This window comes from Bombina bombina, chromosome 1, assembly GCF_027579735.1.
Source record: "Bombina bombina isolate aBomBom1 chromosome 1, aBomBom1.pri, whole genome shotgun sequence".
In the NCBI taxonomy this organism is placed as follows: domain Eukaryota; kingdom Metazoa; phylum Chordata; class Amphibia; order Anura; family Bombinatoridae; genus Bombina; species Bombina bombina.
Window position 1 is genome coordinate 972,672,364 of NC_069499.1, and position 20,853 is coordinate 972,693,216.

The window sequence follows — 20,853 nt, forward strand, 5'->3', positions numbered from 1 at the left end:
GAATCATTAAAGTTTAATTTTTACTTGACTGTCCCTTTAACTGTGATCAGGAGAGGAAAGTTTAAGGGAATTTGTGAGGCAGAAAAAAAACTGCTGGATAGAGTAAAGTGAAGTTTATTTTGTAGTTGTACCTTAAAAAAAAAATATTACTTGGACCCATTTGTTGAACACAGTACTTAGCTATAACCTACAGGAATGACTAGGGGGAAACATGGTTGTGCCTGGACTTTTCCTAAAAGGTCAGTTTGAAGTGAGAACAAGATTAAATGTGTGTTTATATCAAGAATGCAGGCAAGATTAATGGTGGAATGGTTTTTAACAAGACTTTAAGGGATAGAAAGGTCAAAATGGAAATCTACATAGGTGCATTTCAATTTCAAATACAAGCATTTTTGCAATATACAGTAACAGGTGAAACTCGAAAAATTAGAATATCGTGCAAAAGTTCATTTATTTCACTAATGCAACTTAAAAGGTGAAACTAATATATGAGACAGACTCATTACATGCAAAGCAAGATAGTTCAAGCCGTGATTTGTCATAATTGTGATGATTATGGTTTACAGCTCATGAAAACCCCAAATCTACAATCTCAGAAAATTAGAATGTTACAAGCAATCAATAAAACAAGGATTGCACATAGAACAATATCTGACCTCTGGAAAATGTGAATGCTGGAAAATGCAGTCAGCATCCCCATAGAGCTCGCCTGCGGAAGGAAGCATGAAGTGCTCCAAAATCTCCTGGTAGACGGCTGTGTTGAACCTGGACTTGATGGAGCACAGTGGACCAACACCAGCAGATGACATGGCTCCTCAAATCAACACAGACTGTGGAAACTTCACACTGGACTTCAAGCATCTTGCAGTGTGTGCCTCTCCATTCTTACTCCATGGTTTCCAAATGAGATGCAAAATTTGCTCTCATCAGAAAAGAGGACTTTGGACCACTGAGCAACAGACCAGGTCTTTTTTTTTTTTTGTAATAAATTTTTATTCAGTTTAAAGGTTAAAAGTAACAATAGGGGACACGCAGGACCCCTAATCTGATAGACATAAACGTGAAATTCAAGTACACATGTCTAAGAATAATGAACGTAGATTCAACACATACAGGTATATTCATATATAGAATCATAAATACCCACTCAAAAGATAAAAAAGTTAATTCTGGTCAATGGGAAAATGATGTTCCTGTGAAATGAGAGGGTTTGTGGCGAAAATAGTCCGCCTAATTTGAACCCTGGTAAGGGCTCTATAAATGGGGGGGGTGAACTACAACGGAATATCCAATGTGAATAAACATAAAGGTGAATAGGCATAACACAGTATAAGAATTAAAAATAAGTGTTACTTGTTCTAAACATAATATTGTTTCCTTAGCTTACCTTCAGGTAGATCGTGCCCTAGAGTATTATAGATAACATAGCAATGGGCATCTTGCAGAGTCTAGGACCCATCTACCATACTATGGGGTCTTGCCGTATAACATCATTAGACTAAATAGTTTAAGCTTACATCTATCTTGTGGGAATAAGTTATCTCTTGAGTATTACGTCCCTCAACTACAATGTAGAGTTCCCGTGTTAGTGAAATCCACTTCCCTACGTAGCCCTTCTCCTTGCTGTATATAAGATGTTTATAGGTTGGCGTGTTCGGGGGTTAAACTTCCTTTATGTGGACTCCCTCCAGGCCCTGGCCACTGGTCCAGAAGGAGGAACACATATTATGTAAGGATTGTCTCGAGCAATAGTGAAAGGATAATGATAAATAAAAATACAATGGCAATATATACTTGTCCCTATAGAGGGCCCCCTCAAACCACCAGACTGGACAGACGTATATACAGGTTTATCAGCATCATTGAAGGTATTGTATCAGTGACCCACGCACAACACGGGTGTTATGTAACTGCTGTGGCATTTGTTTCACATACACTTGTGCAAGTGTCTCTCCCAGGGCTCCCCACTAACCCACAGGCGAGGTGTAAAGACAAGATGTCCGCAGCCATTAGTAAAAAAGCCATCAGTCAACCACATAATAAAAGCAAGTAGCGAGCTAAGGTAGCATTAAGGACCCACAGCATTGTTAACAAGATTGTCTTTAAACGTCTCTTATAGCAGTCTCATTGGAACTAAAAACATTAGGGTAGTGGAATGACCTAGACTATAAAATTGGAAATGTGATATACCCGATTTTGGGCGCTTGATATTAGAAAACCATAACATATAAAAATGTAAACATTGGCTTATGTACATTGTGAAGTAGTATAACAAAACACTCACTGTAGGTATGGAATATACTATGCTCTACCAATAACTTCAAAATAGATGATGTAAAAAAAGTTAGCCTTAGTGGCCGCTTAACACTAAAAAAGATCATGGCAAAAGATATGGGTGTGTGATCATTCACATTCTACAAGCAATCAAAGAAAAAACAAAGGCAGGCTTCTATCGTGTTAGTAATATTTGTCCTATGCAGCTTGAGAAGTGTTGGAATTACAAGAGTCTCTTCTAGGAATCTAACCTATCCCAACCAAATCGCAAGTGACAACAGGAGTGGCCCCTTCCCCTACTCCGGACAGCCTCTGCAGTTCAGGGTATCCTGCTAGCATGAGTTGGGTTATACAAAGACACAGCAAGGAGCAAAGGAGCGGGTCCATTTTGGTTGGGGGTTGACTAGAGGTCATGGCCCTATTCCACAGGGGGATACTATGTTCCATCAAATACATGAATGTATCAGAGCCCAGTCCCTCCACCGTCACCTTCGGGCCTCGAGTTGCGTCTTCTCCAGGATCTATATCCACCGGGCTGTATCTCACATCCTCTATCTCAGAGGCCAAAGAAGCAGGTACCTCCAAATCAGGAGCGATGTTCACACTAGAGAGCACATCCAATTGTTCTGAAGTATCGTCCGGTAAGTCTCCGCAACAATCCAGGGCAATAGACTCAGCCGCTCCAAAGCCTCGTGTGACCAACAGATGTAACGTACGAAAATGAGCATCAAGTAAGGTAAGTATATCTGTGTCTCTCAAAGCCAACGCCATGGTCCCAGAGCAGATGGCTATATTGTTTATACGTCGTATGTGCCGGGAGTTGAATCAGCTTTGCTCAGTACTCTATAGCTGTGGTCTGTTCCTTAAGCGCAGTTCCGTTGTAGCAGAGGCCTCACATTCAACCTTTAGTCGGAGCCTCAGATTAAGTGCGCTGTGAAGTAAAATAAACATGTCGTTGTGGTTGTGAGATCTTCACACATTATCCCCATATCAGGATTTCACACTCCAAGACGGATTAAGGCACAATATCACTGAAAGCACCCTGTATATTGTGGGAGCCTCAGTGTAATGCGGCCATCATGGTCGGCCGTTGGCTCTGCCCCCCTCGGTCTGTTTTGTTTTGTTTTTTTAGCCCAGGAAGACGCTTCTGACGTTGTTTGTTGTTCAGGAGTGGCTTGACAAGAGGAATATGACATTTGAAGCCCATGTCCAGGATCCGTCTGTGTGTGGTGACTCTTGATGCACTGACTCCAGCCTCAGTACACTCCTTGTGAAAGTCCCCAACACTTTTGAATGGCCTTTTCCTGACAATCCTCTCAAGGCTGCGGTCATCCCTGCTGCTTGTGCACCTTTTTCTTCCACACTTTTGCCTTCCACATAACTTTCTGTTAATGTGCTTTGATACAGCACTTTGGGAACATCCAACTTCTTTTGCAATTACCTTTTGAGACTTTCCCTCCTTATGGAGGGTGTCAATGATGGTTTTCTGCACAACTGTCAGGTCAGCAGTCTTTCCCATGATTGAGATACCTACTGAACCAGACTTGAGAGACCATTTAAATGCTCAGGAACCCTTTACAGGTGTTATGGCTTAATTAGCCGATTAGAGTGGGACACTTTGAGCCTAGAATATTGCACCTTTCACAATATTCTAATTTTCCGAGATTGTGGATTTGGGGTTTTCATGAGCTGCAAGCCATAATCATCATAATTATGACAAATCACGGCTTGAACTATCTTTCTTTGAATGTAATGAGTCTATCTCATATATTAGTTTCACCTTTTAAGTTGCATTAGTGAAATTAATTAACTTTTGCACGATATTCTAATTTTTCAAGTTTCACCTGTACTTTAATTGGCAAAAAAATGCTTCTAGAAAAAGTTGTTTTTCAGTGGCATGAACACCTATGCTCTGAGGGCTGTGCTCCGGTATTCAAACACTACATCTGCTCAGAGAGCTGGCAGTACGGTGTACAACATCTGTGAAGACTTAATTTGTGTCATAAAAGCAAATGCCAACGTGGTGTTTAAATACTGGTGCACCTGCCCTAAGAGCATATGTGCTTACTCCACATTTAAAATTGAAATGCACCCGTACACATTTCAATTATGACTTTTCTATCCCTTTAAGTCTTTAACAAAATAGTTTTTTTTCCCCAGTATCTAACTTAATTATAGCTTCTAAGCTTGAACCAAACAAACTATAATACATCCAAGATTTAACTAAACAACATTTTGTTGTCAAACAGGTAATCAGCATGTGCCTCATATTCCACTTTACAGGACTTCTCCAGAGTTGCCCCCATCCTGTGGAACTCCCTTCCTTGCTCTACAAGACTCTCCCCTAGTTTTAACAGCTTCAAGCGCTCCCTAAAGACTGTACTATTCAGGGATGCATACGACCAACACTAACCTTTCTTTATACCAGTTCCTCTTCTCTATTGCTATCCCCTGAACCCTTTAGAACGTATGCCTATGAGCCCAGCTGTTTGTAGATCGCCTTCATAAGAGCCAACTACAAAAGTGCAACTCTCAGCAGGGCCCTCTACCCATTTGATCCCTATAAATGTTATCCTGTATACCAACTATGTTTATAGCGCTGCAGAATCTATTGGCGCTCTACAAATACCTGTTAATAATAATGGGCGTCAAGATACTATGAGCTGACCAAGTTATCTTAGATATAGCGATTGAAATGCGAAATTCTAGGCCCTGTCTTATAAAAGAGTAACGAAATTATTGAAGCGTATACAAAATATCATCAGGGGTGAAAGACTCCAAGCCTGGAATGATATTATAAGGGTGAGAAGAGGTTTTCCACTACAAAGTTTGTTTGATGCTTGTCTAACTCAAGAACAACAAGAGAATACATTTTCATTCATTTTCACATTGTATTTTATATGATTTGACAATGTTACACAAAGAAAGTAAACTTAAAGGGACACTGAACCCACATTTTTTCTTTCGTGATTAAGAGAGCATGCAATTTTAAGCAACTTTCGTATTTACTCCTATTATACATTTTTCTTCGTTCTCTTGCTATCTTTATTTGAAAAAGGCGTCTAAGCTTTTTTTTTTCTGTTCAGACTCTAGACAGCAGTTTTTTATTGGTGGAAGAATTTATCCACCAACCAGCAAGGACAACCCAGGTTGTTCACCAAAAATGGGCCAGCATCTAAACTTACATTCTTGCATTTCAAATAAAGATACCAAGAAAATTTGATAATAGGAGTAAATTAGAAAGTTGCTTAAAATTTCATGACTTGTGAGGGTGGCGGCGTAGCTTCAGGCGAACCTGCCGGGTGAGTGATGCAGACGCCGGGTACAGACTTCCGGTGCTGTAGAATGCACACGCAAATGAGTTCAAAACAGAAAAAAGAGCTGTTGGAATAACTGAAAGGTGCAGGCACTAGTTGGGGACCAAGCCGTCCCCTGGATAGACAATATAAACAAAGAGGCAGCACTCCGTAGTATTGCAGATAAAATAGGATGTTTTAATCCAAAGTCATATGAAGATACACACAAACACACAGGTAGGAGGTAAGAAGGGGGCGTGTCCTTACGCGTTTCGTGCCACCAGGCACTTAGTCATAGGATGTTAGCCTGTTATGCACGGCCTGACTAAATTCCAACCTGAACCAATCACATCCGTGAATAAAGGCTGGAAATAATCAGGCAAGTGCCAAAAGGCTAGAACAATTAAAATACTGTACCTAAGGACTAAGCAATTCCCTAGCATTCTATCTACTTAGAGAAGGAATAGCTGGGAGTTTTAATCAACAGTTTAAATCTTGCAGATCTACTATGTATAATCCAAATTTTTTCACTATTCAATAAGTAAATTAAGAAAATACAAAACACTAGATGAAAATATGTGAACTTTCTAGTTTAGGTTAAAATACAGAACATAAGATGAAATAAGTGAACCTTCTAGTTTGGGTTAAACACAAACACATGATAAAAATGTATTTATATATTCTTATCTAATCTGTAAATAAACTAATGTCCCATTATTTAAGCCTTGAGGTTCCCTTGTGCACAATGTAAAAATCCAAAATAATTCTTTCTTTGTCAGAATATTGAATGTATTACCACCCCTAGGTGGCAGGAACACTTTATCAATGGCATTAATATTAAGATTGGGAACATTAGTAAAATGGTACCAATTAAAGTGGTTTGCAACGCTGGATGTCTTTACATAGTTTTTTATATCTCTTTTTATGTTCTCCCACTCGTTTTCTCAGGGTACGTGAGGTCTGACCCACGTATTGAACCCCACAAAATTGCACTGCAACAAATAGATAACAAAAGTTGATATAGTGATTAATTTTATAACTCAGACCAGTTGCAAAACTTCTAAAACTGTCACCACCAGAAACAACTTCACATGTGCCACAATTCGGTGACAAGCAAGAAAAAGTACCTTTGCGATCTAACCAATTTTTCTTCTTCTTATCCGGGTGACTAGATACCATACTGTCATTGATATACCTCATGAAATCCTCAAATGGGACATTAGTTTATTTACAGACTAGTCCTAAAGCCCGTTCACACGGGCCATTTTTTGCAGTACAGCGGTCCCACCCCTTGCTCTCTCCCCCATCTCTTTTGCTCTCTCTTCCCCCTCTCTTTTGCTTTCTCTCCCCCCTCTCTTTTGCTCTCTCTCTCCCCTCTTTTGCTCTCTCTCTCCCCTCTTTTGCTCTCTCTCTCCCCTCTTTTGCTCTCTCTCTCCCCTCTTTTGCTCTCTCTCTCCCCTCTTTTGCTCTCTCTCTCCCCTCTTTTGCTCTCTCTCTCCCCTCTTTTGCTCTCTCTCTCCCCTCTTTTGCTCTCTCTCTCCCCTCTTTTGCTCTCTCTCTCCCCTCTTTTGCTCTCTCTCTCCCCTCTTTTGCTCTCTCTCTCCCCTCTTTTGCTCTCTCTCTCTCCCCTCTTTTGCTCTCTCTCTCCCCCTCTTTGGCTCTCCCCCCCTCTTTGGCTCTCCTCCCCCTCTTTGGCTCCCCCCCCCCTCTTTCAACAATTTTTTTTTTAAACTAAAATTTCAAGACCCAATTCTTTTAAACTAAAGAGCAAATGTTTAAAGTAAAGAGGTTTTTTGTTTTTAGTTAAATGTAGATATGTTTTTTTTGCTAATTGCGGAGCTTTCAAATAATGACCTTTCTCAGTGCCAGTGCAATAGAAATGCGCAATGTATTATGCCTCGCGACGCTTTCAACGGCTAGTTGCGTGCGCGTGGGTTCGCGTGAGCGTGCGCATTGTGATAGGCTAAGTGGGTCATGTCAACGGCTAGGGTTCGCGTGCGGCTAAGTGAGTGCGAGGGTGCGTGCGCATTCTGCAAGGGGGGTCATCTGCGCGCGGTGAAAGTGCTCAAATCAGTTTTGTGAGCTACGCTAAGTGGGTGCGAGGGTGCGTGCGCATTCAGCAAGGGGGGTCAAAGTGCTCACATCACTTTTGTCAGAAACAAACATGCTAAGTGGGTGGGAGAGTGTGCGCGTGCGAAGTATCAACAGCTGGCCAAGGGAGCGCGTGCGATCAGCTGCAAGAGTTTGTCTGAACTGCGCATGACGGCTTCAGACAAACTCTTGTCTTTTATAATATAGGATTAGATAAGAATATATAAATACATTTTTATCATGTGTTTGTGTTTAACCCAAACTAGAAGGTTCACTTATTTCATCTTATGTTCTGTATTTTAACCTAAACTAGAAAGTTCACATATTTTCATCTAGTGTTTTGTATTTTCTTAATTTACTTATTGAACAGTGATAAAAATTTGGATTATACATAGTAGATCTGCAAGATTTAAACTGTTGATTAAAACTCCCAGCTATTCCTTCTCTAAGTAGATAGAATGCTAGGGAATTGTTTAGTCCTTAGGTACAGTATTTTAATTGTTCTAGCCTTTTGGCACTTGCCTGATTATTTCCAGCCTTTATTCACGGATGTGATTGGTTCAGGTTGGAATTTAGTCAGGCCGTGCATAACAGGCTAACATCCTATGACTAAGTGCCTGGAGGCACGAAACGCGTAAGGACACGCCCCCTTCTTACCTCCTACCTGTGTATTTGTGTGTATCTTCATATGACTTTGGATTAAAACATCCTATTTTATCTGCAATACTACGGAGTGCTGCCTCTGTTTATATTGCTTAAAATTTCATGCTCTATCTGAATCACAAAAGAAAAAAATTGGGTTCAGTGTCCCTTTAACTGTTCATCTGGCATTTCATATTTTATTAAGGTGAGATAGCATGCAAAAATGTGCAAGAAGAAAAAGAAAACAGGCCCAAATAAACTCACCTGTACTGCAGAGATCTGCACATTAGGAGCACTGGTTGGGGTGGCAGGCCGAGTAGCCATGGCATTTTGAGATTGTGAATGGGCCTGTGCTTGAACCTGCGCCTGCATCTGGGCTAGTGTTTGCTGGGGAATCATTAACAGCTGACCATTCTCACTCCGCACAAGAACCATACCTATACAGAATGTGTTGAGAGAGGGGGAAAAAAATGAAGGTGTGCAGCAATACAATATTTTGAAAAAATCTAAAAGGAGGGGTACAAATAAACAACCTATCCTAGACTTTTACACTCTTCCTAAAAACAAAGAGTACCAACATATAAAACATAATTTATGTAAGAACTTACCTGATAAATTAATTTCTTTCATATTGGCAAGATTCCATGAGCTAGTGACGTATGGGATATACAATCCTATCAGGAGGGGCAAAGTTTCCCAAACCTCAAAATGCTTTACAACCCTCACCACACCCACAATTCAGTTTAAAGAATAGCCAAGTAGTGGGGTGATAAAATAAGGAGTAAACAAGCATATAAAAAGGAACTGGCTTTTATACAAAAATCATAACCACCAAAAAAAGGGTGGGCCTCATGGACTCTTGCCAATATGAAAGAAATGAACTTATCAGGTAAGTTCTTACATAAATAATGTTTTATTTCATGTAATTGGCAAGAGTCCATGAGCAAGTGACGTATGGGATAGAAATACCCAAGATGTGAAAGACCACAGAAGAGTCACTAGAAAAGGAGGGATAAAATAAAAACAGCTATTTTTGCTGAGAAAATTAAATCCACAAAAAAATAAGTCTCACATGAATTTCACATAAATTTCAGGAAAAACTTAAATCATAAGCAGAAAAATCAAACAGACAGCTGCCTCAAGAACTTTTCTACCAAAAAAGACTGCTTCAGAAGAAGCAAATACATCAAAATGGTAAAATTTAGTAAATGTATGCAAAGACGACCAAGTTGCTGCTTTGCAAATCTGATCAACCTAAGCTTCATTCTTAAAAGCCCAAGAAGTGGCGACTGATCTAGTAGAATGAGCTGTAATTCTCTGAGGCGAAGATTGCCCAGCCTCCAAATAAGCCTTCTGAATCAAAAGATGCCAAAGAAATGGCAGGCTTTCTGACCTTTCCTAGGACCAGAAAAAACAACAAATAGACTAGAAGTCTTCCTGATAATATTTCAAAGTTCTTACAACATCCAAGGAATGTAAAGCTCTTTCAAAAGTATTCTTAGGATTAGGACACAAGGAAGGAACAACAATTTCCCTACTAATGTTGTTAGAATTCACAACCTTAGGAAGAAATTTAAACAAAGACCGCAAAACAGCTTTATCCTGATGGAAAATCAGAAAAGGAGACTCACAAGAGAGAGCAGACAATTCAGAAACTCTTCTAGCTAAAGAGATAGCCAAAAGGAACAACACTTTCCAAGAAAGTAGTTTAATATCCAAAGAATGCATAGGTTCAAAAGGAGGAGCCTGCAAAGCCTTCAAAACCAAATTAAGACTCCAAGGAGGAGAGATTGATTTAACAGGCTTGATACGAACCAAAGCCTGAAAAAACTAAACAGTGAATATCAGGAAGTTTAGCAATCTTTCTATGAAAAAAAACAGAAAGAGCAGAGATGTGTCCCTTCAATGAACTTGCAGACAAACCTTTATCCAAACCATCCTGAAGAAACTGTAAAATTCTAGGAGAATGCCAAGAGAATTTGTGAGAAAAACCACCATGAAAACATAATTTATGCTTACCTGATAAATGTATTTCTCTTGTAGTGTATCCAGTCCACGGATCATCCATTACTTATGGGATATTCTCCTTCCCAACAGGAAGTTGCAAGAAGATCACCCACAGCAGAGCTGCTATATAGCTCATCCCCTCACTGCCATATCCAGTCATTCGACCGAAACAAGCCGAGAAAAGGAGAAACCATAGGGTGCAGTGGCCACTGTAGTTCAATTAAAATTTAGACCTGCCTGAAAAGGACAGGGCGGGCCGTGGACTGGATACACTACAAGAGAAATAAATTTATCAGGTAAGCATAAATGATGTTTTCTCTTGTTAAGTGTATCCAGTCCACGGATCATCCATTACTTGTGGGATACCAATACCAAAGCTAAAGTACACGGATGATGGGAGGGACAAGGCAGGAACTTAAACGGAAGGAACCACTGCCTGTAGAACCTTTCTCCCAAAAACAGCCTCAGAAGAAGCAAAAGTATCAAATTTGGAAAATTTGGAAAAAGTATGAAGGAAATACCAAGTTGCAGCCTTGCAATCTGTTCAACAGAGGCCTCATTTTTAAAGGCCCAGATGGAAGCCACAGCTCTAGTAGAATGAGCTGTAATCCTTTCAGGAGGTTGCTGTCCAGCAGTCTCATAAGATAAACCAAAAAGAAAGAGAGGTTGACGAGGCCTTCTGACCTCTCCTCTGTCCAGAGTAAACAACAAACAGGTTAGATGTTTGGCGAAAATCTTTAGTAGCCTGTAAGTAAAACTTCAAGGCACGGACTACATCTAGATTATGCAAAAGACGTTCCTTCTTTGAAGAAGGATTAGGACATAATGATGGAACAACAATCTCTTGATTGATATTCTTGTTAGAAACCACCTTAGGTAAAAACCCAGGTTTTGTACGCAGAACAACTTTATCTGAATGAAAGATCAGATAAGGAGAATCACAATGTAAGGCAGATAACTCCGAGACTATTCGAGCCGAGGAAATAGCCATCAGAAAAAGAACTTTCCATGAAAGAAGTTTGATATCAATAGAATGAAGGGGTTCAAACGGAACCCCCTGAAGAACTTTAAGAACCAAGTTTAAGCTCCATGGAGGAGCAACAGGTTTAAACACAGGCTTAATTCTAACTAAAGCCTGACAAAATGCCTGAACGTCTGGAACTTCTGCCAGACGCTTGTGTAAAAGAATAGACAGAGCAGAAATCTGTCCCTTTAAAGAACTAGCTGATAATCCTTTGTCCAAACCCTCTTGGAGGAAGGACAATATCCTAGGAATCCTAACCCTACTCCATGAGTAATTCTTGGATTCACACCAATGAAGATATTTACGCCATATCTTGCGGTAAATTTTCCTGGTGACAGGCTTTCGTGCCTGTATTAAGGTATCAATTACTGACTCGGAGAAGCCACGCTTTGATAGGATCAAGCGTTCAATCTCCATGCAGTCAGTTTCAGAGAAAGTAGATTCGGATGATTGAAAGGACCTTGTATTAGAAGGTCTTGTCTCAGAGGCAGAGTCCATGGTGGAAAGGATGACATGTCCACTAGGTCTGCATACCAGGTCCTGCGTGGCCACGCAGTCGCTATCAATATCACCGATGCTCTTTCCTGTTTGATTTTGGCAATCAGACGAGGGAGCAGAGGAAACGGTGGAAACACATAAGCCAGGTTGAAGAACCAAGGCGCTGCTAGAGCATCTATCAGTGCCGCTTCTGGATCCCTGGACCTGGATCCGTAACAAGGAAACTTGGCGTTCTGGCGAGACGCCATGAGATCCAATTCTGGTTTGCCCCAACGGAGAACCAATTAAGCAAACACCTCCGGATGGAGTTCCCATTCCCCCGGATGAAAAGTCTGACGACTTAGAAAATCCGCCTCCCAGTTCTCTACACCTGGGATATGGATCGCTGACAGGTGGCAAGAGTGAGTCTCTGCCCAGCGAATTATCTTGGAGACTTCTGACATCGCTAGGGAACTCCTGGTTCCCCCTTGATGGTTGATGTAAGCCACAGTCGTGATGTTGTCCGACTGAAATCTGATGAACCTCAGTGTTGCTAGCTGAGGCCAAGCCAGAAGAGCATTGAATATTGATCTTAACTCCAGAATATTTATTGGGAGGAGTTTCTCCTCCTGAGTCCATGAACCCTGAGCCTTCAGGGAGTTCCAGACTGCACCCCAACCTAGAAAGCTGGCATCTGTTACAATTGTCCAATCTGGTCTGCAAAAGGTCATACCCTTGGACATATGGGCCCGAGATAACCACCAGAGAAGAGAATCTCTGGTTTCCTGATCCAGAATTAGTAGAGGGGACAAAGCTGTGTAATCCCCATTCCACTGACTGAGCATGCATAATTGCAGCGGTCTGAGATGCAGGCGCGCGAATGGCACTATGTCCATCGCCGCTACAATTAAGCCGATTACTTTCATGCACTGAGCCACCGTGGGGCGCGGAATGGAGTGAAGAACACGGCAAGCATTTATAAGTTTTGATAACCTGGACTCCGTCAGGTAAATTTTCATTTCTACAGAATCTATTAGAGTCCCTAGGAAGGAAACCCTTGTGAGAGGAGATAGAGAACTCTTTTCTTCGTTCACTTTCCACCCATGCGACCTCAGGAATGCCAGAACTATCTCTGTATGAGATTTGGCAATTTGAAAGCTTGACGCCTGTATCAGGATGTCGTCCAGGTAAGGAGCCACCGATATGCCTCGCGGTCTTAGGACCACCAGAAGTGAGCCCGGAACCTTTGCAAAAATTCTTGGGGCTGTAGCCAACCCGAATGGAAGAGCTACAAATTGGTAATGCCTGTCTAGAAAGGCAAACCTCAGGAACTGATGATGATTCTTGTGAATCGGAATGTGAAGGTAGGCATCCTTTAAGTCCACTGTGGTCATGTACTGACCCTCTTGGATCATGGGTAAAATGGTTCGAATAGTTTCAATCTTGAATGACGGAACTCTGAGGAATTTGTTTAGGATCTTTAAATCCAAAATTGGTCTGAAGGTTCCCTCTTTTTTGGGAACCACAAACAGATTTGAATAAAACCCCTGTCCTTGTTCCGTCCGCGGAACTGGATGGATCACTCCCATTACAAGGAGATCTTGTACGCAGCATAGGAATGCCTCTTTCTTTATCTGGTTTGCAGATAATCTTGAAAGGTGAAATCTCCCTTGTGGAGGAGAAGCTTTGAAGTCCAGAAGATATCCCTGAGATATGATCTTCAACGCCCAGGGATCCTGAACATCTCTTGCCCACGCCTGGGCGAAGAGAGAGAGTCTGCCCCCTACTAGAGCCGTTGTCGGATAGGGGGCCGCTCCTTCATGCTGTCTTAGAGGCAGCAGCAGGCTTTCTGGCCTGCTTGTCCTTGTTCCAGGACTGTTTAGGTTTCCAGGCCTGCTTGGATTGAGCAAAAGTTCCCTCTTGTTTTGAAACAGAGGAAGTTGATGCTGCACCTGCCTTGAAATTTCGAAAGGCACGAAAATTAGACTGTTTGGCCTTTGATTTGGCCCTGTCCTGAGGAAGGGTATGACCCTTACCTCCAGTAATGTCAGCAATAATTTCTTTCAAACCAGGCCCGAATAAGGTCTGCCCCTTGAAAGGAATGTTGAGTAATTTAGACTTTGAAGTCACATCAGCTGACCAGGATTGGAGCCATAGCGCCCTATGCGCCTGGATGGCGAATCCGGAATTCTTAGCCGTTAGTTTAGTCAAATGAACAATGGCATCAGAAACAAATGAGTTAGCTAGCTTAAGAGTTCTAAGCTTGTCAACAATTTCAGTCAATGGAGCTGTATGGATGGCCTCTTCCAGGGCCTCAAACCAGAATGCCGCCGCAGCAGTGACAGGCGCAATGCATGCAAGGGGCTGTAAAATAAAACCTTGTTGAATAAACATTTTCTTAAGGTAACCCTCTAATTTTTTATCCATTGGATTTGAAAAAGCACAACTGTCCTCAACCGGGATAGTGGTACGCTTTGCTAAAGTAGAAACTGCGCCCTCCACCATAGGGACATTCTGCCATAAGTCCCGTGTAGTGGCATCTATTGGAAACATTTTTCTAAATATAGGAGGTGGGGAAAAGGGCACACCGGGCCTATCCCACTCCTTACTAATAATTTCTGTAAGCCTTTTAGGTATTGGAAAAACATCAGTACTCACCGGCACTGCATAGTATTTATCCAGCCTACACAATTTCTCTGGCACTGCAATTGTGTCACAGTCATTCAGAGCAGCTAATACCTCCCCAAGCAATACACAGAGGTTCTCAAGCTTAAATTTAAAATCTCTGAATCAGGTCTCCCCGATTCAGAGACGTCACCCACAGACTGAAGCTCTCCGTCCTCAGGTTCTGCATATTGTGACGCAGTATCAGACATGGCTCTTACAGCATCTACGCACTCTGTATCTCTTCTAACCCCAGAGCTATCGCGCTTGCCTCTCAATTCAGGCAATCTGGATAATACCTCTGACAGGGTATTATTCATGATTGCAGCCATGTCCTGCAAAGTAATCGCTATGGGCGTCCCTGATGTACTTGGCGCCATATTAGTGTGCGTCCCTTGAGCAGGAGGCGAAGGGTCCGACACGTGGGGAGAGTTAGTCGGCATAACTTCCCCCTCGACAGACCCCTCTGGTGACAATTCTTTTATAGATAAAGACTGATCTTTACTGTTTAAGGTGAAATCAATACATTTAGTACACATTCTCCTATGGGGCTCCACCATGGCTTTTAAACATAATGAACAAGTATCCTCTGTTTCAGACATGTTTGTACAGACTAGCAAGCTTGGAAAACACTTTAAAGCAAGTTAACAAGCAATATAAAAAACGTTACTGTGCCTTAGAGAAACAAATTTTGACAAAATTTTAAATAACAGTGAAAAAAGGCAGTTACACTAACAAAATTTTTACAGTGTATGTAACAAGTCAGCAGAGCATTGCACCCACTTGCAAATGGATGATTAACCCCTTAATAACAAAAACAGAATAATAAATGACAAAAACGTTTTTTAAACACAGTCACAACAACTGCCACAGTCTACTGTGATTGTTACCCTCCTCAAACACGACTTTGAAGCCATTTGAGCCCTTCATAGATGTCCTGTATCATGCAGAGGGAAGCTGAATGTCTCTGTCAGTATTTTTATCTGCACAGAAAAGCACTAAAATAGGCCCTTCCCACTCATATTGCAACAGTGGAAAGCTTCAGGAAACTGTTTCTAGGCAAAAATCAAGCCAGCCATGTGGAAAAAAACTAGGCCCCAATAAGTTTTGTCACCAAACATATATAAAAACGATTAACATGCCAGCAAACGTTTTATATTACACTTTTATAAGAGTATGTATCTCTGTTAATAAGCCTGATACCAGTCGCTATCACTGCATTTAAGGCTTAACTTACATTAATCCGGTATCAGCAGCATTTTTCTAGCAAATTCCATCCCTAGAAATATATTAACTGCACATACCTTATTGCAGGAAAACCTGCACGCCATTCCCCCTCTGAAGTTACCTCACTCCTCAGAATATGTGAGAACGGCAGTGGATCTTAGTTACTTCTGCTAAGATCATAGAAATCAAAGGCAGATTCTTCTTCTAATGCTGCCTGAGATGAAACAGTACACTCCGGTACCATTTAAAAATAACAAACTTTTGATTGAAGTTAAAAAACTAACTATAATACACCACTCTCCTCTTACTACGTCCATCTTTGTTGAGAGTTGCAAGAGAATGACTGGGTATGGCAGTGAGGGGAGGAGCTATATAGCAGCTATGCTGTGGGTGATCCTCTTGCAACTTCCTGTTGGGAAGGAGAATATCCCACAAGTAATGGATGATCCGTGGACTGGATACACTTAACAAGAGAAATATAGGTTTTCCAAACTCGATAATAAATCTTTCTTGAAACAGACTTACAAGCCTGTAGCATAGTATTAATCACTGAGTCAGAGAAACCTCTATGACTAAGCACTAAGCGTTCAATTTCCATACCTTCAAATTTAGTGATTTGAGATTCTGATGGAAAAAAACGGCCCTTGAGACAGAAGGCCTGGTCTTAAGGGAAGTGGCCAAGTTTGGCAACTGGACATCTGGACAAGATCCGCATAGCAAAACCTGTGAAGCCATGCTGGTGCTATCAGAAACACATGCGATTGTTCCAATATGATCTTGGAAATCACCCTTGGAAGAAGAACTAGAGGCGGAAAAATGTAAGCAGGTTGGTAAAACCAAGGAACTGCTAACGCATCCACCATCTCCGCCTGATGATCCCTGGAGCTGGAAAGGTACCTGGGAAGCTTCTTGTTTAGATGGGAAGCCATCAGATCTATTTCAAGGTGACCCCACATCTGTACAATCTGACAAAATACATCTGGGTGGAGAGACTACTCCCCCAACGCTAAAGGACTGTGAGTCACCCCTTGATGATTGACATATGCCACAGTTGTGATATTGTCTGTCTGAAAACGAATGCATGATTATCTCTTTAACAGAGGCCAAGTCTGAAGAGCCCTGAAAATAGCACGGAGTTCCAAAATATTGATTGGTAACCTCGCCTCTTAAGGACTCCAAACTCCTTGTGCTGTCAGAGACCCCCAGACAGCTCCCCAACCTGTGAGACTTGCATCTGTTGAAATCACAGTTCAGTAAAAGACGAACAAAAGAGGCCCCTTGAAGAATCCGATGATGGTGAAACCACCAGGACAGAGAGAGTTGAATGTTGGGATTTAAGTATATCAACAGTGATATCCGAGTATAATCCTTGCACCATTGATTCAGTATGCAAAGCTGCAGAGGTCTCATATGAAAACAAGCAAAGGGGATTGCATCTGATGTTGCAGTCATGAGACCTAACACTTCTATGCACATAGCCACTGAAGGGAATGATCGAGACTGAAGGTTTCGACAGGCAGAAACCAATTTCATTCATCTTGTGTCTGTTAAAGACAGAGTCATGGATACTGAATCTATCTGGAAACCTAAAAGGGTGACCCTTGTCTGAGGAATCAAACTCTTTGGTAAATTAATCCTCCAACCATGTCTTTGAAGAAACAACACTGGCTGATTTGTGTGAGATTCTGCTAAATGTAAAGACTGAGCTAGTACCAAAATATCGTCTAAAAAAGGAAACACTTGAATACCCTGCTTTCTGATTAAAGATAGAAAGGCACCGAGAACCTTCGAAAAGATTCTTGGAGCTGTTGCTAGGCTAAATAGAAGAGCAACAAATTGGTAATGCTTGTCTAGAAAAGAGAATCTCAGAAATCGATAGTGGTCTAGATGAATCGGAATGTGAAGATAAGCATCCTGTAAGTCTATTGAGGGCATATAATGACCTTGCTGAACAAAAAGGCAGAATAGTCCTTATAGTCACCATCTTGAAAGTTGGGACCCTTACAAATTGATTCAAAAACTTCAGATACATAACTTCCTTCTTCGGGACAATGAATAGATTTGAATAAAAACCCAGAGCCTGTTCCAGAATTGGAACTGGTACAATTACTCCCGAAAGCTCTAGATCTGAAACACACTTCAGAAAGGCCTGAGCTTTCACACGATTTGTTGGAGCGTGAGAAAGAAAAAAAATCTCACAGGAGGTCTTATTCTGAAACCTCGATATCCCTGAGAGACAATATTCTGAATCAAATTATTCTGAATGGAACCTGCCCAAATGTCTTGAAATAATTTCAATCTGCCCCCACCAGCAGAACTGGATTGAGGGCCGCACCTTCATGCAGTCTTGGGGGCTGGCTTTGGTTTCATATAAGGCTTGGATTTATTCCAACTCGAGGATGCCTTCCAATTGGAGGCAGAGTCTTTAGGGGAAGGAGTGGTTTTCTGTTCTCTATTCTGACGAAAGGAACAAAACCGATTAGAAGCTTTAGATTTACCTTTAAACTTTATCTTGAGGCAAAAAAAACTCCCTTCCGCCCCAGTAATAGTGGAAATAATAGAATCCAACTGGGAACCAAACAAATTATTACTCTGGAATGATATAGTAACCTAGATTTAGATACAATGTCAGCATTCCATGACTTGAGCCATAAAGCTCTTTCAGCTAAAATAGCCAAAGACATAGATTTAACATTAATCTTGATGATATCAAATATAGCATCACAGATAAAATGATTAGCATGTTGAAGCAAACGAACAATGCTATGCAAATCAGTCTTTTTCCCGTTGTGCTAAGCTAGCCAAAAAAAATGTTGATGCAGCCGCAACATCCGCCATAGAAATGGCAGGTCTGAGCATATAGCCAGAATGCAAATAAGCTTTCCTTAGATAATCTTCCTAGATAAAAGGTTCTTTAATAGAGGTACTATCTTCCATAGGAATAGTAGTACGTTTAGCAAGAGTAGAATTAGCCCCATCATCCTTAGGGAATTTTTCCCAAAACTCTAATTTAGCCACTGGCAAAGGATACAACTTTCTAAACCTTGAAGAAGGAATAAAATAAGTACCAGGCTTAGACCATTCCTTAGCAATCACATCAGAATTAGCAACAGGAACAGGAAAAAACTCAGGAGGTTTATAGACCGAATTTAAACGTTTACTGGATTTATTATCATCAAGAGGATCAGACTCCTTAATATCCAAAGTTATTAACACTTCTTTTAACAAAGAACGAATATACTCAATCTTAAAAAGATAAGATGATTTATCAGTCTCAATGTCTGAAGTATGAGCTTCTAAGTCAGGGAGATCCTCATCAGAGGAGGATATATCAGTATGTTGCCGGTCATTACAAATTTCATCAGTATTATGAAAAGTTTTAAAAGACCTTTTACGTTTATTTGAAGGCGGTATAGCAGCCACAGCCTTCTGTATCGCCTCAGCAATATAATTTCTCATATCAACAGGGATATCATGTACTTTAGATGTTGAAGGAACAACAGACACTGTATTAGCACTAATAGAAACCTTTTCTACATGCAAAAGCTTATGACAACCGTTACATACTACAGCTGAAGAACTAATCTCCACTAGCTTACAACAGATACACTAAGTTTTGGTAGAACTGTGTTCAGGCAGCATGGTTCCTACAGCAGCTTCTGATCAGATTGAAACCTGATCAGATTGAGACATCTTGTAAAACGTAATAAAGAAAAAATAACATTAAACAGAAATATGTTATTTCCACATATAGCAGTTTCAGGAATGGGAAAAAATGCAAATGCTAAAATTGGCGAAAAAAGCAAATAGCATAGCCGTCTCAGCATAAAGAAGGCAAGGAGCATATAGGAAGTGAGGTAAAATAAAAAAAAATAATTTTTGCGCCAAGTAAAAAGAAGTTGAGTCAAACAAACATCCGGAAATGACGCAACTCACGTCATAACAAACAAAATTTCATGCCAAACAACCTAGCGTCAACTAAGACGCAGAAAATGACGACCTTGTGTCATGACAGATGTATATTCACGGCCGAAAAAAGTCTCACGGCAATAATGACGCAATAAATAACAGCATTTTGCGCCCTCACAAGCCTAATTTGCCTTAAAGTTTTCCAAAGAAAAAAACAAGTCAAATTGAAAAAAACTGCTGGACTGCAAAGGGAAATATACATAGACCTGACTCATGACTCATGGCAAAAATAAGTAAAATACATATATTTAAAACTTTATAATAATACATAAAGCGGCAAACCATAGCCGAGAGCATCTTAAATAATGATACATACTTACCGAAAAGACACCCATCCACATATAGCAGATAGCCAAACCAGTACTGAAAACTATCAGCAGAGGTAATGGTATATAAGAGTATATCGTCAATCTGAAAAGGGAGGTAGGAGATAAATCCCTACGAACGATAACAGAGAACCCTTGAAAAGATTCCCCATGAGGGAAACCATAAAATCAATAGGCGATACTCTCTTCAAATGCCTCTGACAAACAATGTACTCAGAGGAATTGGGCTTCAGAATGCTTAGAAGCACTTATCATAGAAAGAAATCAAGCACAAACTTACTTTACCACCTCCATAGGAGGCAAAGTTTGTAAAACTGAATTGTGGGTGTGGTGAGGAGTGTATTTATAGGAATTTTAAATTTTGGGAAACTTTGCCCCTCCTGGTAGGATTGTATATCCCATACGTCACTAGCTCATGCACTCTTGCAAATTGCATGAAAGAAAACAAAATGTATGCTTACCTGATAAATGTCTTTCTTTTGCGATGTACTGAGTCCACGGATTCATCCTAACTTGTGGGATATTGTCCTTCCTGACAGGAAGTAGCAAAGAGAGCACTACAGCAGAGCTGTCTATATAGCTCCCCCTTAACCCAGTCATTCGACCGAAGGCCAAGGAAGAAAAGGAGAAACTCTAAGGTGCAGAGGTGACTGAAGTTTACATAAAAAAAATACTATCTGTCTTGAATAGACAGGGCGGGCCGTGGACTCGGTACATCGCAAAAGAAAGAAATTTATCAGGTAAGCATAAATTTTGTTTTCTTTTGTAAGATGTACCGAGTCCACGGATTCATCCTAACTTGTGGGATACCAATACCAAAGCTTCAGGACACGGATGAAGGGAGGGACAAGACAGG

The 20,853-nt window shown here is 40.9% G+C and overlaps 1 protein-coding gene across 1 annotated transcript in view; it reads right to left on the bottom strand.

The window, feature by feature from the left end:
- TAF4 (TATA-box binding protein associated factor 4) overlaps positions 1-20,853 on the bottom strand; it is a gene marked incomplete in the record, with an annotated part of 557,264 nt that overhangs the window by 452,681 nt on the left and 83,730 nt on the right. The window contains 1 exon segment of the mRNA XM_053705882.1: positions 8,568-8,740. Within this exon segment, the coding sequence (XP_053561857.1) occupies positions 8,568-8,740 (173 nt within the window).